We start from the raw sequence: 21,508 nt of genomic DNA, 5'->3' as shown, positions 1-21,508 counted from the left end.
CCTTATTAGAGCTTCACCTAGATTACTGTGCATAGATTTGGTCTCCTTGGTTCCATATAGGGAATAAAGAAGCTGTGAAAATACTGCAAAAAAAAGTTATAAAAATAATACAGAATGTAGATTACAAGGATAGATTGAGAGTATGTGGACTGCATACAGAACAGGACAAGAGGAGTGATACGATAAAAGTCTAAGCAAAGTTGTGTAGTTAAGTGATGCGAAGAATATATCAGTGCTTGCGTAATTAAAGTAGATTTGATGTATATATTTATGTGATTTTGTAAGTAAAAGATTTTTATTTTGATTATAAGGTATTTGAAAACTCAATCTCTTAATGGGTTAAATGAGTTGAATAGGAATTTAAGAGATAAGATGTTTATGAGATATCCTAGGATATGAATTTGTGTACAAGCTTAATTAAGAGTTTAGTTTCAGTGTTTTCTTTTTATTTTGAATTAAAGAGTTTAAACCACTCAGAATGTATGGGAGTAAGCAAAAAAATGCACCTTATTTATGCACTCTCTTTTCTTTATATAACTAAGAGGGAATAAAATGAAAGAGAATAACATATTTGGATCTGACTATTCCTACATTTGGGGGTGATGCTCCTAAGACCCCCATCAGAATGATTGATTGTATTCAGAAGCAAGCTATTCACTTAATTGAGGATCCCTCCTCTTCACTGACTGCCTCCAATCATATGTCTTTTCTGTAGGTATTTCCATGGGCACAGCTCCACTGAACTAGCTACTACCATCCCTCCACACATCCCCTCCCCCCAATGATTACGACTCGCAAGTCTTCAAGAAATGCATCAACAAATTCCTTTATTAAAGATACCAAGAAATTATATACTTGGTTTAATCCTTTATCCAAGTTTAAGCAAACAACGCTTGTGCCTGAAATAATTTCTTGGTATCTTTAATTTATAGTATAACCAATTGGAAAAACTTCCAACAACTATCTCATCCAGAATATTTTAATAATAAGGTGTGATATAGTTGGCTACTCATATATGAAAATATGACTTTGGCATTACTTTAATCTTAGTATCACCTCTGGGTCTGGCTCCCACTAATGAGACCTTAATAAAGGTTGAAACAGGTCTGGGTAGTGACCCTTCCCACATTGCATAGTATTATACATACCCGTAAGGATATGTGCTTTGCATTATGGGATACTAAGGCAAGTGATGTGAAGTCATTAGCTTCTATATACGAGTTTCCCCAGTCCTGATTTATACCTACACTTGGATAAAGGATTAAACCAAGTATATAATTTCTTGGTATCTTTAATTTATAGTATAAAGTGGAAAAACTTAAACAAATTCCTTTATTCTTTCTGTCTACTTGCACACGCGACTGGTTGCCATTGAAAAGTTTAAAAAAAAATCTTTATTTACTTATTAATAAGAAGGATATTATTAATCCATTATTGTTATAGCTAGATAGAAGTGGAATTAAGTAGTTTCAAAATTTACCAGAGAGCTTATGAGAATATAACTTTTGGCATCAGGGTTACCTTGGCTTGCAGTACTTAACAGGCAGGAGACGAAATATTCACTTTTTATATTAGAACAAAAGCTCTAATATAAAAGAGAGCAAAAACCTTTTTTTCAGTGCCATAGCATTCCCATGTTAGGATAGAAAAGTTTTTTCCTAACCAAATTCTCAGTAGGTACATACATAATTTCTATCTGGTTGGAATGATGGAATAATAATATTCTTCATATTTATAATATAACTTTGCAGATTGAAGCCTTTTAGATTCTGTACTCTGATCATTTATTTACTTATATTTCATGGATATACAGTTTCTTTTTTAATCTTGATGTTAAATTTCTTTATTAGGGTTATCTTTACAAAAGGAGCAGCAAAACTCTGAATAAAGAATGGAAAAAGAAATACGTAACTTTAACTAGTGATGGAAGGTTAACCTATCATCCTAGTCTCCATGTAAATATTATTCCATATGTATATATGTTTCATTTAGATACTTTTATTTCATTTAAATATTTCATAAAGATCATTCTAAGTGAAATCATTAGGGGCTGAAGCTGCATAACTTTTGATTTTGATGTAAGCAAGTTATTTTGTCATCCTTAAAAAATTGTCTTGATAGATCGGCATACTGTGTATGCTGAAAGATGAGAAAAAAATTGTAGTTTTCTTTATTTGTTGAATGGCTGTCTAGACACTGAAGGGATGAAATTAACAGAATGAGACCAGTTATGTTTTATGCCCACTTATCAAGAGTATCCCCCACATAACCTTTTTGGGCTTCAAATCAGATGTTTTTAATTTTTTGCAAACAGTGAAGCAGGATGCAGTTTTCCCCATAGAAGAAATGCAAAATGCTTGAAAAAACAAGCTGATTTTGGGCATACATATTCTGTGTGTGTATGTATATAAAATCTGCAATAAAGCAGATGTATGTATGGATTCCTGGAACCTACAGGGTGTATGGGTAGTCCATGTTGCTACCCATACATGGACTGCATGGCTGCAGTCCCTCCAGTATAAAATGAACGTTCCTATTTCATTATCGCTGTTCTTAAATTTTTATATATTTTATCGAAAAACTTATTTTCTTGTTTGTAATAAAATACCACTCCATAGTATTTTATATACTTTGTTTTGTAGCAATAGTTGTATTTTGCAATAGTCTATGTGCTGTGTGGGCTAGGGCTAGTATCAGTACTGGCTAGTATACTCAACGTTGGAGCTGCATTCAATACAGACCAGACTGCACTGCTACCTAGTGGGGGTAACACATGATTTGCATGCAGTTTGGGCTGGTAGCATTGCAGCCCAAGATACGTTGCTACTACATGAGCACAAACAACACAAATTAACGTTGTCATTACTGTAGGTAAATATTGTGTGGTTTTTCTATTTAATTCTAGCATTTAATTTACATCTTTGTAGAAATGAACAAAGAGAAGAATTCTGTTATATTTTAGTTTTATTAATGATATAATTTTTTCAATCCATGTTGATTTTAAAAAAAAAATTTTTTTTTTTTTATTACTACAGCCCCACCACTACAAATTCTTATGCGCCACCACTGATGGGTAGCATAAAAATGGGGGCAGGGTGCACTCAGAACACCTAAAGCAGGTGGCTCTCCAATCTTGAAAAAATTAATTTGTCTGAAAATGCAATTAAGAAATCAAAAAGTACATGGCATAAGAATTAAAATTACTATAAAAAAAGTGAAAATTGGACAATCTGGAAGTAAACTGTTAAACATCCCCAGAAATTGAAAATTCTGTTAAACCAAATCAAAATGGCAGCTATAATTAATGGATGTTCAGAAAAAATGTTTAAAAAAAATATCTTCCACCAAAAGGACAGGATAACCAATTAATTCACTTTAATCAAATACAAAATTAAACATAATCAAATTTTTTATTACTACAGCCCCACCACTACAAATTCTTATGCGCCACCACTGATGGGTAGCATAAAAATGGGGGCAGGGTGCACTCAGAACACCTAAAGCAGGTGGCTCTCCAATCTTGAAAAAATTAATTTGTCTGAAAATGCAATTAAGAAATCAAAAAGTACATGGCATAAGAATTAAAATTACTATAAAAAAAGTGAAAATTGGACAATCTGGAAGTAAACTGTTAAACATCCCCAGAAATTGAAAATTCTGTTAAACCAAATCAAAATGGCAGCTATAATTAATGGATGTTCAGAAAAAATGTTTAAAAAAAATATCTTCCACCAAAAGGACAGGATAACCAATTAATTCACTTTAATCAAATACAAAATTATGCAGCTTCACAATTTAGTATTTAATTTGATGATTGCACATGAGTGGCTCATAAATGAGCTTTAAAAAAAATCATATTTTTTATATTTGATATCTTGATGGTACAATCTTAGTTTTGTTGTTATATCTAAACTTAGTCATTATGAAGGCTATTTGAAATATTTCAAAGCAGTTTCCGTTATTAGCAAATTGCAAAATAGCCCCTCTCCCCACCTTTGTAATTACTATTTCAGAAGAATTTCACTATAGGGAATTATACTGACATTAAATGTTAGTTTATGAGTGTTTGCAACTATCAAAGTAACTGCCAGTAAGTTATAACATTCTTGTTCATTTGAGAAACTTATGTGAAAATATTCGCATGTTGTATTCATATGATGGATATAAAGTATTACAATTCGGAGACCCACAAAATTCCTGGCACTCCATGTCTCAGAAGTATGGAAAGGAATATATCTGTGCTTATAGGGAATTCGCCACCAGAAATGAGTATTTCAGATTGTGGGCAAAGTAATAAATTAACAGGTGATCAAATAGTTCCATCAACTCCTTTATCTGTTACCAGTCAAAGGCAAGCTGAAATGAAGGAAGATATAGAATTGCAGAATGAGGATATGCAACCTGATGAAATGAAAGCCATGAAAAATCTATCTGTTAATACTTCATTAATTTCACATAGCAGCATAAAGCAACAGAAGTATTTTCCATGCACAGTAAAAACAGATAGTTTGTTAAATAAGATTCATGCTATAACATTTCATCCAGCAGATGATAATTTAAGTAATAATAAAAAAACTAGGTATTACATGACATAAGAAGGCTTCATGAGGAACATGCAAATTTGAAGTACCTATAGTATAACATTGTGTTTCTGCTTCATCATGTAGTCTTTAGCCAATTTTCCTTTAATGAAATCAGATATATTTCATATGTTCTTCCTTTCTTATTTCTGTAGAACAGCCATTCTCTCCACAGATGGCTAAATGACCTGTTCCATCCAGATCAAATTTTCATGTTTGTTTATTAAATTTTATGAGACTATCCTGAATCACCCAACTCTTAAGCAAGAATGATTCAATAGTGTTAAGGATATGGATTGAATACTGGGTTTAATTAGTGTTATATACAATTGAATTATACATTAACTAAATTATGCAATAAGGACAGTTGTCTTCTTGAAAATTAAAAACCAAAACTTACATAAACTTAAGAATGGTAACAATGAACATGGGCATGATGCCTGGCACAAATCAGCTGTGTTTTAGGATTGTTTGGAAATGATTTGGAAAGGTTGAATCCAAGTATTTTGAGAGATCTGATGAGTGACTTCTAGGCATCATGTAAGATGAAATCCTGATTTCTGTTGAGGAGTAATGTGAGTGAATGATGGTAGCCTATTCTTTGATTTAACATGGAAATTTCCCTCTGCATTAGGGCAGCTGTATTCCAGTTAATGCAATTCATCCCAGCATGAACTGTGATGGATAAATGATATACAAACCCAGATTTTTCTTCCCACCTGTATTCGACTCTGTTGAGATGTTCCTCTTTTTTGATCTCAAAACTTCTACTTGCTGGCCTGTGCAACGTATGCCACAAGAGAACATGGAATTCTATATATGTCTGGATGCTTGTAGAAGAGGAGGGGGAAGTACTCTTTTGGGGATCTAAACAAGTTGTAGTTTGGATAGATTTGTAAGCTGGATATTATAGCTCTTAACTAAAACCACAATATGGGAAATATTTCTACTATATGGGATGGAAATAGTCTCTACTAGATGTCAGGATTTTGGTAAGGAGGAGTGCCAGAAAATATTATGCTCTGGATGGTGTTTTTGAAATATCAATTGAGGACTGGCAGGGAAGACACTTAATTGTTATTTTAGTCTATCCTTATCTTTCAAAATAGAAGTAGCTCACTTTTTTAGAGTGTCAGTTATGCTTATTTGACACTCTATGATGAATAGGGGAAACAGAAAGATAGCATCTAGTGTGGGTGGATTGTGGTAAATATTTAATGAAATGCCATCTGTTTTTGTGATAAGCATATCAAAAAGATAGTTTACTTTCACTTTCTAATTGTAATGTGAACTGAATTTTTGAATGGAATGATTTGAGAAATTTGAATCACTACTGACAACATGATCATATCATAGAATTGAACTTTTTTTTTCTCTCCTGTAAAAAGTCTTAAAAAAGTTTCATTATTTATACAATATGAAGTCTAAAAAAATGATGCTTATTTGCTGGGAGAGATGGTGGTGGGGGTGATCACATAAAGATAGCATCTAGTGTGGGTAGATTATAATCTTATACTATCAGTTAGCCCATGGTATTAAAAAATAAATAAATAAAAACTTCCTTTTGCCACCCACTCATCATGATGTTCCAGAAATTGAAATTCTGTGCAGCATAGAAAGAGCTGTCCTTTATCCACAGAATTACTCAAATGATAATCAGGTTCAAAGTTGATGCCCTTATTTTATCATCTTCCGTACCAAAGTGAAACATCACCAGTATAGAAAAGAAAGCATAATAATATTTAAAAAAGAAACAGAACTGCTGCAATCCTCAAGGTACAACAAATGATGCAACAGCTGTTATGAACAGCAGACTACTATGACTCAAAATGTATCTCTTCAGCTTGCAGACTCTTCAACTTACTCCACGTTAGAGGATGATGATCCTACCTGGGTGGCCCAAGAAACCCATGATTTGTTTTGTAACATCCTAAACTGGCCAGTCAACAGAATCTGACTCCCAGATTATAGTGTTCATCCAAGGTACACAAGACTGACATTTTTGTGAAGCCAATAGTTGATGGTATATGCTTACCTACTTATTTATTATTCAGACATCTTGCCATATTGTTAAAAATTCACATTAACATTCTGAAGTGAGGGTGGAATGTTTATGTTGTTTAGACTCTCTCTCTCTCACTGTATCTATCTATCTATCTATCTATCTATCTACACACACAAATGCACCTCTATCTAGATGAAGTGTTGAGCCTTACTGAAGAGCTCTTTTCCACAGATGTTGCATAAGCACTATCAGAAAAAGAAAGAAGCAGCTATAGTATTCAACATGAGGATAATCTTCTTGAATGGCAAACAATATCAAGTAGAGTGATGTGTGCAAACATCAAAATCAGGAAGAACGATCACACTTATTTGTGTTTTGGGAAAATATGGAGGAAAAAGCAAAGTAATAATAATAATGGTAAGTGATTGCTGAATTTCTGTTCAGGACATGAAATAGTTATTACTAACACCATGTTTCAATATGCACAAGATTTTTTTTAATGGTGCAAAGGTCATACTGCACCAGGATACAGGTTTACAGCATTACATCAGTGAATAAAACTAAGTAATCGGATAGTAGGACAATCACAAACATCCATGCTGTTAGTGGGATTCAAACCCCTCTTGGCTGGAGAGCCGATATGCTAACCACTCAGCCACTCTTTAAATGGAATAATTGTTTTTACAAGCAACCTTTTTTGGCCTAGTCATGGAAGATTTCTCTCCCCACCCTCACATCTTCATCCTCTGCAGATGTCTTTCTGGAAAACTTTTTTTTCTCTCTCCCAAACCAACCCATAACTTGCTATTTGGTAGAAATATGTTGTCAGTATTTAAATAACTTAAATCTCCCAGTTTGTTGTATCAAAAAATTCAATACAATAGAATTTGATGGTCTTATCTCAAAAAAAAAAAAAAAAAAAAAGTTGGCATTTCACCAGCCAAGTCACATATTGGATGCTTCATGTTTTTATAATGCCTCCCAAAATTAAGCATAGCTCACTTTAAAAAATGAGCTCTCTTTATTTTGAAAGATGGAGATACTTTAAAAAAAAGAACTTTGTCTCTTTTCTGCCATTTCATCCTCAGTAGATATTCCAAAGCTGATATGCCTCTTTGCTAGAATCCTAACATAGTATGGAGAGTATTTATTTACATTCTATATAAAAAAAAAAAATCTTCAAGATCATGGCCCTTCTTAAGAGCCATACTGTCAGATCTTACACGCGTATCTACACAGTCTGTAACTTCTCTCTCTCTAAAAGACTGTACCGCCTACAAACATCTAGGTATTTATAGAATTCCATGTTCTTGTGGCCTGTCTTATATAGATCAAACAGATAGAAGCTTTGAAATCAGAAAGAAGGAATATTTCAGCAGGGTGGTATACCAAAGGGGGGAAAAAAGATCTGGGCTTGCACATCATCCATCTACTACAATTCATGCCATTGACTGAGATACAGTCACCATACCCTGTGTAGAGAAAACTTCCTTAGACATCGAATCAGCAAATCCATTCCTGTAATGCACATGGCTTCCCTCACCATCACCTTGAATGATGTTTAGAAGTCGCTTATTAGATCTCTCAACATACTGAATTTAACTTTTCAATAGTCCTAAAAAAAACATGACACTTACCACCACACATCCACAGGTAGTTCATTTTGATTGTTCTATTCTAATGGTTTATCTGAGTTTTAGTTGTTAATTTGTAATTCTTTCTTTATCTGACATCGTGAACAGGTCATTTCTTTCAGCTGTGGCCATTAACACTATTATATAGTGTTAATGGCCACAGCCAAGTCCAGGATGAGGCAGGTGACCAGTGGTGTGCCTCAGGGCTCTGTGCTTGGGCCATTGTTGTTTAATTTGTATATAAATGATATAGGAAATGGCTTAAAGGGAGAATATTCAGTTGTTTGCTGATGATGCAAAGTTGGGTAGAGCAATAAAAACTCAAGCTGATGTTGAAAGTTTGCAGGATGATTTAAATAAGCTGGTAGAATGGGCAAAAGGTAATGGATGTCAGTTCAATGTGGAAAAGTGTAAAGTCATGCATTTTGGGATTAAAAGATTACCAGCTGTGTACTACATTGATGGAACAGTACTCCAAGAGATTGATGAGGCTAGTGACTTAGGGGGTGTTGGTAGATAGGGAGATGAAGTTCAGGGAGACACATTGCTAAGGTGTCCAAGATTGCACATAGGATTACTTGGATGTTGAGGAACACACTGACATTCAGAAATAAAGAGGTTATTATTCCCCTTTATAAAGCGGTGATACTTCCACATTTGGATTACTGTTCTCAGCTCTTATCACCTGGATTCCTTGGAGATGAGGAGACTGTGGAAAGAGTACAGAGGAGATTGACTAAGTTGGTGAGTGATGTAAAAAATGCTCCTTACATTGATAGATTGAGAGCTTGTGGATTGCAGGGGTTGGTTGATAGGCAGAGAAGAGGGGATATGATAGAAACATTTAAATTACTGAAAGGTTTTTATAGGATTGATGCAGGGGAAATGTTTCAGCTGTGTGATAGTGATGGAAGAACAAGAGGTCATCCCTGGAAATTAAAAAAGAGTGTGGTCAATAAGGGTGTGAGAACAAGGTTTTTTGCCTGGAGGGTGGTGAATGAGTGGAATTCATTGCCTGACTTAGTTGTGAGCTCTTCGTCTGTAAATGAATTCAAGAAGAGATATGACAGATATTGTTTTGCTTGTTTGGGTTTCCTGTGATGAGTCTACTGACTCCATGGAGATACCCGTAATGATAATAATAATATATGCAAACTAATTTTGCATGGTTTTTAAAATTTCTGTAAGGCTGTCCTGCTCTAATGAAGATAGAAATATTAGCAGAATAATTGCATATTATGTATGTATTTAACTCTTCCTTTATTCCATTAAAGAAACACATAATACAGATACATGTAAGTTTAGACTTAAGATGCAGCCAAATCATAGCCTTATAAAGAAGGATGATAACTTCCCAATCTTTATTTGTTAGTGTCTTTTTCATCCAAATAATCTTTTGAGTCATTTTACCAACTTTTGCAATATGCCCTCTGAACTACAGCTCTCTCTTCCATTATCCCCAAGTCATATAACCTCATCACTTTTCTGCAATCCAGTACCATCAATATGATGCACCGTATGCAACATTTTCAACCTGAAGTGCATGACCTTATATTTTGCAGCATTAAATTGATAATCATTATCCTTTGCACACAATGTCAATTTATTTAAATCATTCTGCAGGGATATCTTCATCTTTATGTTGACTATTGCTTTTCCTAGTTTTGCATCATCAGCATATAACTGAATATTTCTGCTTAAATCTTTCCCCATATCGTCGATATACAAATTAAAAAGTAGTGGCCCTGGTACAGAACCCGAAGTACCTCACTAGTCACCCTCATTTAATAAATTCCACCCCACCATATATTACTCTCTGGTGTCTGTCTGTCAGTCACCCCCCATTCATGCTACTAGCTTCATATCCATTCACATTTGCTCCTTCTTCTTTAAGTGCTATTTCCTAACAGAGTTCAGTGACTACAATTGCAAATTAACTTCTGTCTTTAGTGACTATGATTAAGAGCTCTGTGTTCAGTTTAGTTCAGTATTTTATGTTGTTTAGCCATGATATTTTCCATCTTCCATGTTTTCTCTTTCCATTGATTTTATCTCAGTATTACCTGGAGAATGTTAATATTTATGGTTTCTCATTAGATGCCCTAAGTAGATAGTTTTTCTTCTTTTCACGATATTGATTCATTCTCAATTTTTATTTATTCTTCTCAGTACCTCTTCATTCTTCACCTTTTCTGTCCATGGGATCTTGAGCATCCTTCTAAATATCCACATTTCAAAGGCTTCCAGTTTTTTTTATTGTATTTACTTTTAATGCCCATGTTTCAACTCCATATAGTAAACTTGACCATATGTAACACTTCACCATTTGCTCCAACTTTTGTTCTAGTTTTCCATGTGGTATTCTGTCAAGTGCCTCTGCAAAGTCCAGCAATATCATGGTGTAGCCATTTCCTTTATCCAATTCTGCTGTCACTTTATTATAAAATGTGAATAAATTCTAAGACAGGACCTACCCTTTACAAAGCCATGCTGTTGCTGATGCCCATTATCATGTATGGCATCCCTATCTGCCCAATGTTGAATTTTATCTTTAACCAACTTTTCCATTACTTTAACAACCACTCCTGATATGTTAATTGGTCTGTAGTTTGCTACCTCTATATTGGAGCCGCCTTTATGCAATGGAACCCTGAAGAGCTGAGACTTAAATTGAACAACTTCATCAGAGTTAATGCCAATTCTGTTACACACACACACAACATACAGGCTGACATGCCATCCAGTCCCACTGCTATGTTCACATTTGTATTTTTCAATATGCTCAACACCCCAACTTCATTTACCTCAATTTTGATATGTCTCTCTCACATCAGCAACTGCAAAATCTCCACCTCGATGATTCACCTTTGCAAAATGACTACTCAGCAACCCAACTATTTCTTTTTCCTCTCTCTCTCATTATCCTCCTATGAGCATTGTTTCAAGTCATCCTACCATAGTCATTTTCCCCTCTTACTTGCTACATAATGAAAAAACTCTTGGGTTCACTTTGGCCTGATTAGCTAATTTTCTCTTATAATCTGATTTAGCCTTTCTTGGCCAACATAAGAAGCCTGAATGGCAAAGAAATGGAGCTAGCTGAGGAATTGGATAAGTACCAGATTGACATAATAGGGGTGACTGAAACATAAAAGGCAAAAACTCGTGAGATCTTTCTGAGCAATAAATGCAAAATGTTATATTCAGGCATTGACAATCAAGGAAAAGAAGAAGTAGCCATAGTATTCAACACAAAATACGAGGCTAATCTTCTTGAATGGCAGTCAGTCTCAAGTAGAGTAATGTGGGCAAATATGAGAATGGGGAACTGGACAATGAGACTTATTTGTGCCTATGGTCCCACAGAAGGTTCTACTAAGGTAGAAGTGGAGGAATTTTTTGAGGCTTTAGAGAAAGCAACTGACACAATGAAAAAGGAAAAGTTGGTCCTTCTTGGGGATTTAAATAGCAGAGTAGGAAATGATTGTCAGACATACAAAAATGTTTTGGGAAAATTTGGAGAAAAGAGCAAAGCTAATAATAATGGCAAATATCTGTTGGATTTCTGTTCAGGACATGGACTGGTTATTACTAACACCATGTTCCAACATAAAAATGTGCACAAATTCAGATGGAGAGAAGAGGGAAGGAAGAAGAAAAGTGTCATTGACTATGTGATTGTTGATAGTGATGTTTTCTCACTGGTGCAGGACACCAGCATGTACAGAGGATTTGAAATTGGAAGTGATCACTATTTAGTCTTGAGCAGGATAAAATTGAATTTCATATTGAAAAGAATGACATGTAAGAAAGTTTTAAAGCGAATAAAAGTTGAGCAGCTCTCAGATGCGAACTGTAGACTAAAATACACAAAGATTATTGAAGAAAAAATGAAGTTTGAGAACAGGAACCAAACCTTGGAGATTCAGTGGCAAGCCCTGAAGAAAACCCCTGATTGATTCACCTAGAGAGGCATGTGGTGAAGTTGTCTGCAAGGATAGAAAAATTAGAACTCCATGGTGGACACAGGAAGTTAAAGACGCAGTGAAGGAAAAGAAGAAAGCATATCAAAAGTTCCTGTCAAATAAGTCAGCTTGTTCTCTTACAGAATACAGAGACAAATGTAAGAAAGCTAAACACTGTGTAAAACTAGCTAAACAAAAGTCATGGGAGGACTTTGGTAAGAACATAAAAAATAAATATCAAGAAGGTGGCAAGATATTCTGGAGCTTGTTGAAGAAGCTCATGGAGGAAAGAATGCTTTAAAAGTAATTAGAGATGATAAAGGGGACATGAAAACAGGAGAAAAAGATATCCTTGAAGTATGGAGTAATTACTTTGAAAATTGCTAAATGAAACAAGCAGTGATGACAGCACACTGGTAAAAAAACACTGACCAGATATACAAACATATCCATACTTGAAGTAGAAAAAGCCTGAAATGTGGAAAGGCAGCTGGAGTAGATGATATTCAATCAGAAATGCTCAAGTATGGAGGTATAAAAGTCTTACAGTGACTGCACTACATAGTTCAGAAGACCTGGACAGAGGGACGAATTCCAGATGAGTGGTGCAGAGTTCTCGTAGTACCCATGTATAAAAAGGGAAATAAAACTGAATGTGAGAATTACAGAGGTATTTCATTTCTGAGTGTTCCTGGTAAGATATATACAAGTATACTTGAGAAACGGTTGGGAAGGATTGCGGAAGAGAAGCTTGGTGAAGAACCAACTGGATTCAGGATTGGATTTTCACTTTACGACAGATAGTTGAGAAATCATGGGAATATAACAAAGATCTGTATTTAAATTTTGTAGCAATTTCTGAGCAATAAATACAAAATGTTATATTCAGGCAATAACAATCAAGGAAAAGAAGGAGTAGCCATAGTATTCAACACAAAATACGAGGCTAATCTTCTTGAATGGCAATCAGTCTCAAGTAGAGTAATGTGGGCAGATATGAGAATGGGGAACTGGACAATGAGACTTATTTGTGCCTATGGTCCCACAGAAGGTTCTACTAAGGTAGAAGTGGAGGAATTTTTTGAGGCTTTAGAAAAAGCAACTGACACAATGAAAAAGGAAAAGTTGGTCCTTGTTGGGGATCTAAATAGTAGAGTAGGAAATGATTGTGAGACACAAAAATATTTTGGGAAAATTTGGAGAAAAGAGCAAAGCTAATAATAATGGCAAATATCTGTTGGATTTCTGTTCAGGACATGGACTGGTTATTACTAACACCATGTTCCAACATAAAAATGTGCACAAATTCAGATGGAGAGAAGAGGGAAGGAAGAAGAAAAGTGTCATTGACTATGTGATTGTTGATAGTGATGTTTTCTCACTGGTGCAGGACACCAGCATGTACAGAGGATTTGAAATTGGAAGTGATCACTATTTAGTCTTGAGCAGGATAAAATTGAATTTCATATTGAAAAGAATGACATGTAAGAAAGTTTTAAAGCGAATAAAAGTTGAGCAGCTCTCAGATGCGAACTGTAGACTAAAATACACAAAGATTATTGAAGAAAAAATGAAGTTTGAGAACAGGAACCAAACCTTGGAGATTCAGTGGCAAGCCCTGAAGAAAACCCCTGATTGATTCACCTAGAGAGGCATGTGGTGAAGTTGTCTGCAAGGATAGAAAAATTAGAACTCCATGGTGGACACAGGAAGTTAAAGATGCAGTGAAGGAAAAGAAGAAAGCATATCAAAAGTTCCTGTCAAATAAGTCAGCTTGTTCTCTTACAGAATACAGAGACAAATGTAAGAAAGCTAAACACTGTGTAAAACTAGCTAAACAAAAGTCATGGGAGGACTTTGGTAAGAACATAAAAAATAAATATCAAGAAGGTGGCAAGATATTCTGGAGCTTGTTGAAGAAGCTCATGGAGGAAAGAATGCTTTAAAAGTAATTAGAGATGATAAAGGGAACATGAAAACAGGAGAAAAAGATATCCTTGAAGTATGGAGTAATTACTTTGAAAATTGCTAAATGAAACAAGCAGTGATGACAGCACACTGGTAAAAAAACACTGACCAGATATACAAACATATCCATACTTGAAGTAGAAAAAGCCTGAAATGTGGAAAGGCAGCTGGAGTAGATGATATTCAATCAGAAATGCTCAAGTATGGAGGTATAAAAGTCTTACAGTGACTGCACTACATAGTTCAGAAGACCTGGACAGAGGGACGAATTCCAGATGAGTGGTGCAGAGTTCTCGTAGTACCCATATATAAAAAGGGAAATAAAACTGAATGTGAGAATTACAGAGGTATTTCATTTCTGAGTGTTCCTGGTAAGATATATACAAGTATACTTGAGAAACGGTTGGGAAGGATTGCGGAAGAGAAGCTTGGTGAAGAACCAACTGGATTCAGGATTGGATTTTCACTTTACGACAGATAGTTGAGAAATCATGGGAATATAACAAAGATCTGTATTTAAATTTTGTAGCAATTTCTGAGCAATAAATACAAAATGTTATATTCAGGCAATAACAATCAAGGAAAAGAAGGAGTAGCCATAGTATTCAACACAAAATACGAGGCTAATCTTCTTGAATGGCAATCAGTCTCAAGTAGAGTAATGTGGGCAGATATGAGAATGGGGAACTGGACAATGAGACTTATTTGTGCCTATGGTCCCACAGAAGGTTCTACTAAGGTAGAAGTGGAGGAATTTTTTGAGGCTTTAGAAAAAGCAACTGACACAATGAAAAAGGAAAAGTTGGTCCTTGTTGGGGATCTAAATACTAGAATAGGAAATGATTGTGAGACACAAAAATATTTTGGGAAAATTTGGAGAAAAGAGCAAAGCTAATAATAATGGCAAATATCTGTTGGATTTCTGCGCAGGACATGGACTGGTTATTACTAACACCATGTTCCAACATAAAAATGTGCACAAATTCACATGGAGAGAAGAGGCTAGGAATAAGAAAAGTCTCATTGACTATGTTATTGTTGATAGTGATGTTTTCTCCCTGGTGCAGGACACCAGAGTGTACAGAGGATTTGAAATTGGAAGTGATCACTATTTAGTCTTGAGCAGGATAAAATTGAATTTCATATTGAAAAGAATAACATGTAAGAAAGTTTTAAAGCGAATAAAAGTTGAGCAGCTCTCAGATGTAAACTGTAGACTAAAATACAGAAATATTATTGAAAAGAAAATGAAAGAGTTTGAGAACAGGAATCAAACCTTGGAGATTCAGTGGCAAACTCTGAAGGAAACATTGATTGATTCTGCCCGAGAGGCATGTGGTGAGGTTGTGTGCAAAGATAAAAAAATCAGAACTCCCTGGTGGACACAGGAAGTAGGCAGTGAAGGAAAAGAAGAAAGCATATCAAAAGTTCCTGGCAAATAAGTCAGCTTTTACTCTTACAGAATACAGAGACAAATGTAAGAAAGCTAAACAGTGTGTAAAACTAGCTAAACAAAAGTCATGGGAGGACTTTGGCAAGAATATAGAAAATAAATATCAAGAAGGTGGCAAAATATTCTGGAGGTTGTTGAAGAAGCTTAGGAATGGAGGAAAGAGTGCTGTAAATGGAATTAGAGATGATAAAGGTGAAATGAAAACAGGAGAAAAAGATATCCTTGAAGTATGGAGTAATTACTTTGAAAAACTGCTAAATGAAACAAGCAGTGATGACAGCACAGTGATAAAAAACACTGACCAGGCATGCAGTCAGGAATACATATCCATACTTGAAGTAGAAAAAGCCATCAAAGGCTTGAAATGTGGAAAGGCAGCAGGAGTAGATGATATTCGACCAGAAATGCTGAAGTATGGTGGTATAAGAGTCTTACAGCGGCTGCACTGCATAGTTCAGAAAGCCTGGACAGAGGGACGAATTCCCGATGACTGGAGTAGAGCTCTCATAGTACCCATATATAAAAAGGGAAATAAAACTGAATGTGAGAATTACAGAGGTATTTCCCTACTGAGTGTTCTTGGCAAGATCTATGCAAGTATACTTGAGAAACGGTTGAGAAGAATTGTGGAAGAAAAGCTTGGTGAAGAACAAGCTGGATTCAGGCCAAATAGAGGCTGTCAGGATCAGATCTTCACTTTACGACAAATAGTCGAGAAAGCATGGGAATATAACAAAGATCTGTATTTAAGTTTTGTCGATTTGGAAAAGGCATATGACAAGGTGCCAAGAGAGAAGCTATTCAATACGCTGCAGTTATATGGTGTCAATGGGGCATTATATCAAGCAATACTTAGTCTTTATTTGAGTTGTGAGTCAGCAGTTAGAATTGAAGGAAGTACAGGAAGATGGTTTAATGTTAAATCTGGTGTGAGACAAGGATGTACATTATCCCCTCTGTTATTCATTATCTATATGGATCACATTATGAAGGAATGTGGTATTAAACCTGATATCAAAATTGGAGATGTTAATGTCAGCTCTTTGCTTTATGCGGATGATGTTATACTTCTAAATAAATCCGCTACAAGTCTGCAAGATTCTCTGACTAAATTGAATAGCTGTTGTAATAGATATGGTATGAAGGTCAGCAATAAAAAGACAAAGACAATGAAAATAGGCAGAATCATTGAAAATGTCAACTGTGTTGTGAATGGAGAACCTGTGGAACAAGTAAAACATTTCAGCTACTTAGGCACAATTTTTACTGAAGATGGTAAACTAAATATAGAAATAGACAACAGAATCAGCAAAGCTGGTATCGTGGGAAGTCAATTGAATAAATTCATATGGAATAAGAAAGAAATTAGTCGGAACACTAAATTAGCTGTATACAAGACTGTGTTCAAACCAATTTTAACTTATGGATCTGAGAGCTGGGTCAGAAGTAAAACACTTGACCAAAGACTAGAGACCGCAGATATGAGAGTCCTGAGAAAGATTAGAGGCGTGAACAGATGGCATCAATGGCAATATCATATTAAAAATGAGGATATTAGGAAAGAACTTGACATTGTCAGTATCCAGGAATGCGTTAGCAGAGCTAATCTCAGATGGTATGGTCACTTAAATAGAATGGGAGAGGAAAGATTAGCAAAACAAGTGTTCTCTGCCAGGTTGGCAGGAAAACGACCCAGAGGAAGACCAAGATATAGGTGGATTGATACGGTACAAAGTGCCTTAGACGATAGAAATATAAGATCTGATAATGTTGGAGTCTTGACAAGTAACAGACTGATTTGGAGGAAAATTGTAGATAGGAAGTTAGTAATGATGTAATTTTTTCATGTAGTACTGTCATATCCTGTACACCCCTTGAGGGTACATGGCAGGAATTTGATGATGATGATGATGATGAGATCTGGAAAAGGCATATGATGAGGTGCCAAGAGAGAAGTTATTCAAAACACTACAGTTATATGGTGTTATATTGCTTGATATAATGGGGCATTATATCAAGCAATACTTAGTCTTTATTTGAGTTGTAAGTCAGCAGTTAGAATTCAAGGAAGTACAAGAAGGTGGTTTAATGTTAAATATGGTGTCAGACAAGGATGTAGATTATCCCCTCTGTTATTCATTACACTGTCCAACATAATTTTTGCTGACTTTTATATGAGACTTGTTTTTTTACTAATTTGGGTGCACTGATTTCAAATATCAAACCATTTTTCTCTATCACGTCAGGTTTTTCCTCTATGGCATTTTCTTTTTGCTAATTTGTAAGTTTTTGATATTTTTAAGGAGGCAGTACTAGTTAGAGGATCAAAAAAATCGATTTTTTAATATTATTTTCTGAAAGTATGTACTTTTAAAAATCTGTTTCTAACTTTTTATTAAGAAATTCGAAAAATTCCCGAAGATATAGCCTATTATTCAAAGCGGTGCGCAGATCAGAATTGGAGCACTCACCGCTCTCGCTTGTTAGTAAACGAATAAATGCGTAAGAACCTGCAAAGGCACATACTGGTGCTTTGAATGCGAGAGAGGCCGATAATTAGATACATAACTACTTAACAATATTCATTAAAAATTACAAGAATATTTATAAAAAAATAACAATTTTACTTGCACATGAGTTTCAGGGAATAAATTTTTGTTTGTAGCAATTTCTGCTGTGTGTTCTGTTTTGGCAATCCCTTTGAATACTCCAACAGTAGTTGGCCATCATGTGAGAATTCCATCTTCCTTGGTACCGATCTTCCATAGTTTTTAAGTCTTGATGAAATCTTTCGCCTTGTTCATCGCTTACAGCACCTAAATTCTCGGGAAATCCATCAAGATGACTGTATAGGAAATGAAGCTTTATGCTCATGTTGCAACCTAGGCGCTGGAAATTTTCAAGCATTGTTTCCACTAGATCTTTGTAATTGCACGCTTTTTTGTTTCCAAGAATATTTGCAACCATCATAAATGAAGTCCAGGCCTGTTTCTCAATTTCGTTCATAGAGTTGATGAAATTTGGGTCTCTCATTAAAGTTCTAACTTGCGGTTCATCAAATACACCGGCTTTAATTTTTTCATAACAAAGTCGTGGAAATTTTTCACTTATGTATTGGAAACAATCACCTTGTAAATCTAAAGCTTTAACATACTGCCTCATAAGACCTAGTTTGATGTGTAGAGGTGGAAAAATAATTTTTTCTCTGTCGATTAAAGGTTGATTTATAACATTCTGTCCTCCAACATTTAAGGATATTCTAAGAAGCCAATGTTTCTGACTCCAGTGGCGGTTTCTAGCTCGACTATCCCAGAAGCATAGAAAACACAGAAACTTTGTATATCCTCTTTGAAAGCCAAGTAAAAAGTTCACCATTTTAAGATCCACACAGATGATCCAGTTATGGTCTGTATATTTTAATAACTTCAGAACCTTTTTAATGTCCTCATATGTTTCCTTTAAGTGGACTGAATAGCCAATAGGAATTGAGCCATATACATTCCCATTGTGTAGTAAGAACACACTTGAGACTTCTGCTTGAACTGTCGATAAATAAACGCCACTCATTTGGATGATATTGTACAACACTCATTTCAGTTAGTAAACCTGACACATTGTTACAGTAAACAAACATACACCCGTGTTTAAAATATTGTACAAGATTACTTTCCTTGCTATGATAAAAAGTTATCTTCGTATCTTGCTCCAGTAAGTTTTTTTCATTTAATCTTGAAGCTAACAATTCCGATGATTCCTTTGATAGGCCCAAATCTCTTACTAAGTCATTCAATTCTGCTTGAGTAAAACGTTGCGGTCCAGAACTAGAAATTAAATTTTCATTGTCTAAATCAACATCCGGGTCTTGCTCCTCAAGAACATCTGCCATATCCTGATCATGCTCATTCTCAAGTAAAGGAAGTCCTTTATAAATTGACACGGCTATTTCATTGGAATGAGCAACTGGCCGAATTGCTGAGTCGAGATTTGGATACGCAATTTTTTTCTTATTCTTCTTATTATAACCAGAATTCTGAACAAAACAAAAATACCAATCATCTACGTGATTTTTCAGTTCACTCCAAATCATTGGAATGCCAAAAGCTAATTTTTGGCGTTTTCCCTTGCTCCACTGTCGTAAATTTTCTACACATGACTTACACACTTTATTTGGAGCCCATGAATTGTCCTGATCTGCAAATTTTACATCAAAGTATGCAAAGTACACTTTCTTAACGAAATCAGTGATATTTGTCCTTTGACTGGGAACAGTAAAGCTGCCACAAATGTTGCAGAAGGAATCTACACTGACATATTTTCGAGTAGTAGACATGATGTATTTTATTCACTGCTGACTAACATGCAATTAACAAGACAAAAAAAAACCAGAGACTTTATTGAAACGTTATAAGCGCTCACCATACTTTCACGATCAATTAACGATCGACTGATTTTGATCGTTCTTTGTCCGCTATGATGCATATAGCATTCATTTGTTTTAGGCAGTTGTCATTGTCTACTTTTCATTACCTAAATGTATTAGGTCAGTTATCGGCCTCTCTTGCATTCAAAGCGCAGTACGTGCTGTTGCAGGTTCTTACGCATTTATTCGTTTACTAACAAGTGAGAGTGGTGAGCGCTCTGATTCTGATCTGCACACCGCTTTGAATAATAGGCTATATCTTCAGGAATTTTTCGAATTTCTCGATAAAAAGTTAGGAACAGATTTTTAAAAAGTACATACTTTCAGAAAATGATATTAAAAAATCGATTTTTTTGATCCTCTATTTAGTACTGCCTCCTTAAAACTATCAAAAACTTACAAATTAGCAAAAAGAAAATGCCATAGAGGAAAAACCTGACGTGATAGAGAAAAATGGGTTTGATATTTGAAATCAGCGCACCCAAATCAGTAAAAAACAAGTGTCAGATCATAATCAGCAAAAAAAAAAATTTTTTTTTTGTTGGCCAGTGTTATCTATATGGATCACATTATGAAGGAAAGTGGTATTCAACCTGATATCAGAATTGGAGATGTTAATGTCAGCTCTTTGTTTTATGCAGATGATGTTTATACCTCTAAATAAATAAATCCGCTACAAGTCTGGAAGATTCCTTGACTAAATTGAATAACTGTTGCAATAGATATGGTATGAAGGTCAGCATTAAAAAGACTAAGATAATGATAATAGGCAGAAACATTGAAAATATCAACCACATTGTGAATGGAGAACCTATAGAACTAGTAAAACAGAGAGAAATTAGCCAAAACACCGAATTAGCTGTATACAAGACAGTGTTCAGTTCAAAGCAGTTTTAACTTATGGATCTGAGAGCTGGGTCAGAAGCAAAAGAGATTGCAGATATGAGAGTCCTGAGAAAGATTAGGGGCAAGAACATCAATGGCAATATCATATTAAAAACGAGGATATTAGGAAAGAACTTGACATTGTTAGCATCCAGGAATGCATTAACAGAGCTAATCTCAGGTGGCATGGTCACTTAAAAAGAACGGGAGAGGAAAGATTAGCAAAACAAGTGTTCTCTGCCAGGCTGGCAGGAAAAAGACCCAGAGGAAGACCAAGATATAGGCGGATTGATACATTAAAAACTGCCTTAGAAGAATAGAAATATAAGATCTGATAACATTGGAGTTCTTGTCAGGTAACAGACTAATTGGGAGGAAAATTGTAGATAGGAAGTTAGTAATGATGTAAATTTTTCATGTAGTACTATCATTTCCTGTACACCCCTTGAGGGTATATATTAGGAATTTCATGATGATGATACCAAAGTAGTCACCCTTCTGGTTTGAACTTTGTACTGATCATGAGTATGCTATTCATCTTTTTTTATATTCCCTCTGCAGTGTTTTCTTTTTTTGCAGCTCTTAACGAAAAAAAAAT

General features: G+C 35.1%; 1 protein-coding gene across 1 annotated transcript in view; it reads left to right on the top strand.

Moving 5' to 3' along the window:
* LOC150100317 (centaurin-gamma-1A-like) overlaps positions 1-21,508 on the top strand; it is a 418,649-nt gene that overhangs the window by 304,746 nt on the left and 92,395 nt on the right. Inside the window, exon 10 of the mRNA XM_090402635.1 lies at positions 1,851-1,955. Coding sequence (XP_090258761.1) covers positions 1,851-1,955 — 105 coding nt within the window. The remainder of the gene's footprint in view (positions 1-1,850; positions 1,956-21,508) is intronic.

This window comes from Typopeltis vanoorti, chromosome 13 (genome assembly GCF_054136105.1).
Source record: "Typopeltis vanoorti isolate ZY-2024b chromosome 13, IOZ_Tvanoo_1.0, whole genome shotgun sequence".
Classification (NCBI taxonomy): Eukaryota; Metazoa; Arthropoda; class Arachnida; order Uropygi; family Thelyphonidae; genus Typopeltis; species Typopeltis vanoorti.
The sequence above is the reverse complement of the archived record's forward strand: the minus strand, read 5'-3'. Positions and strand labels throughout refer to the sequence as shown.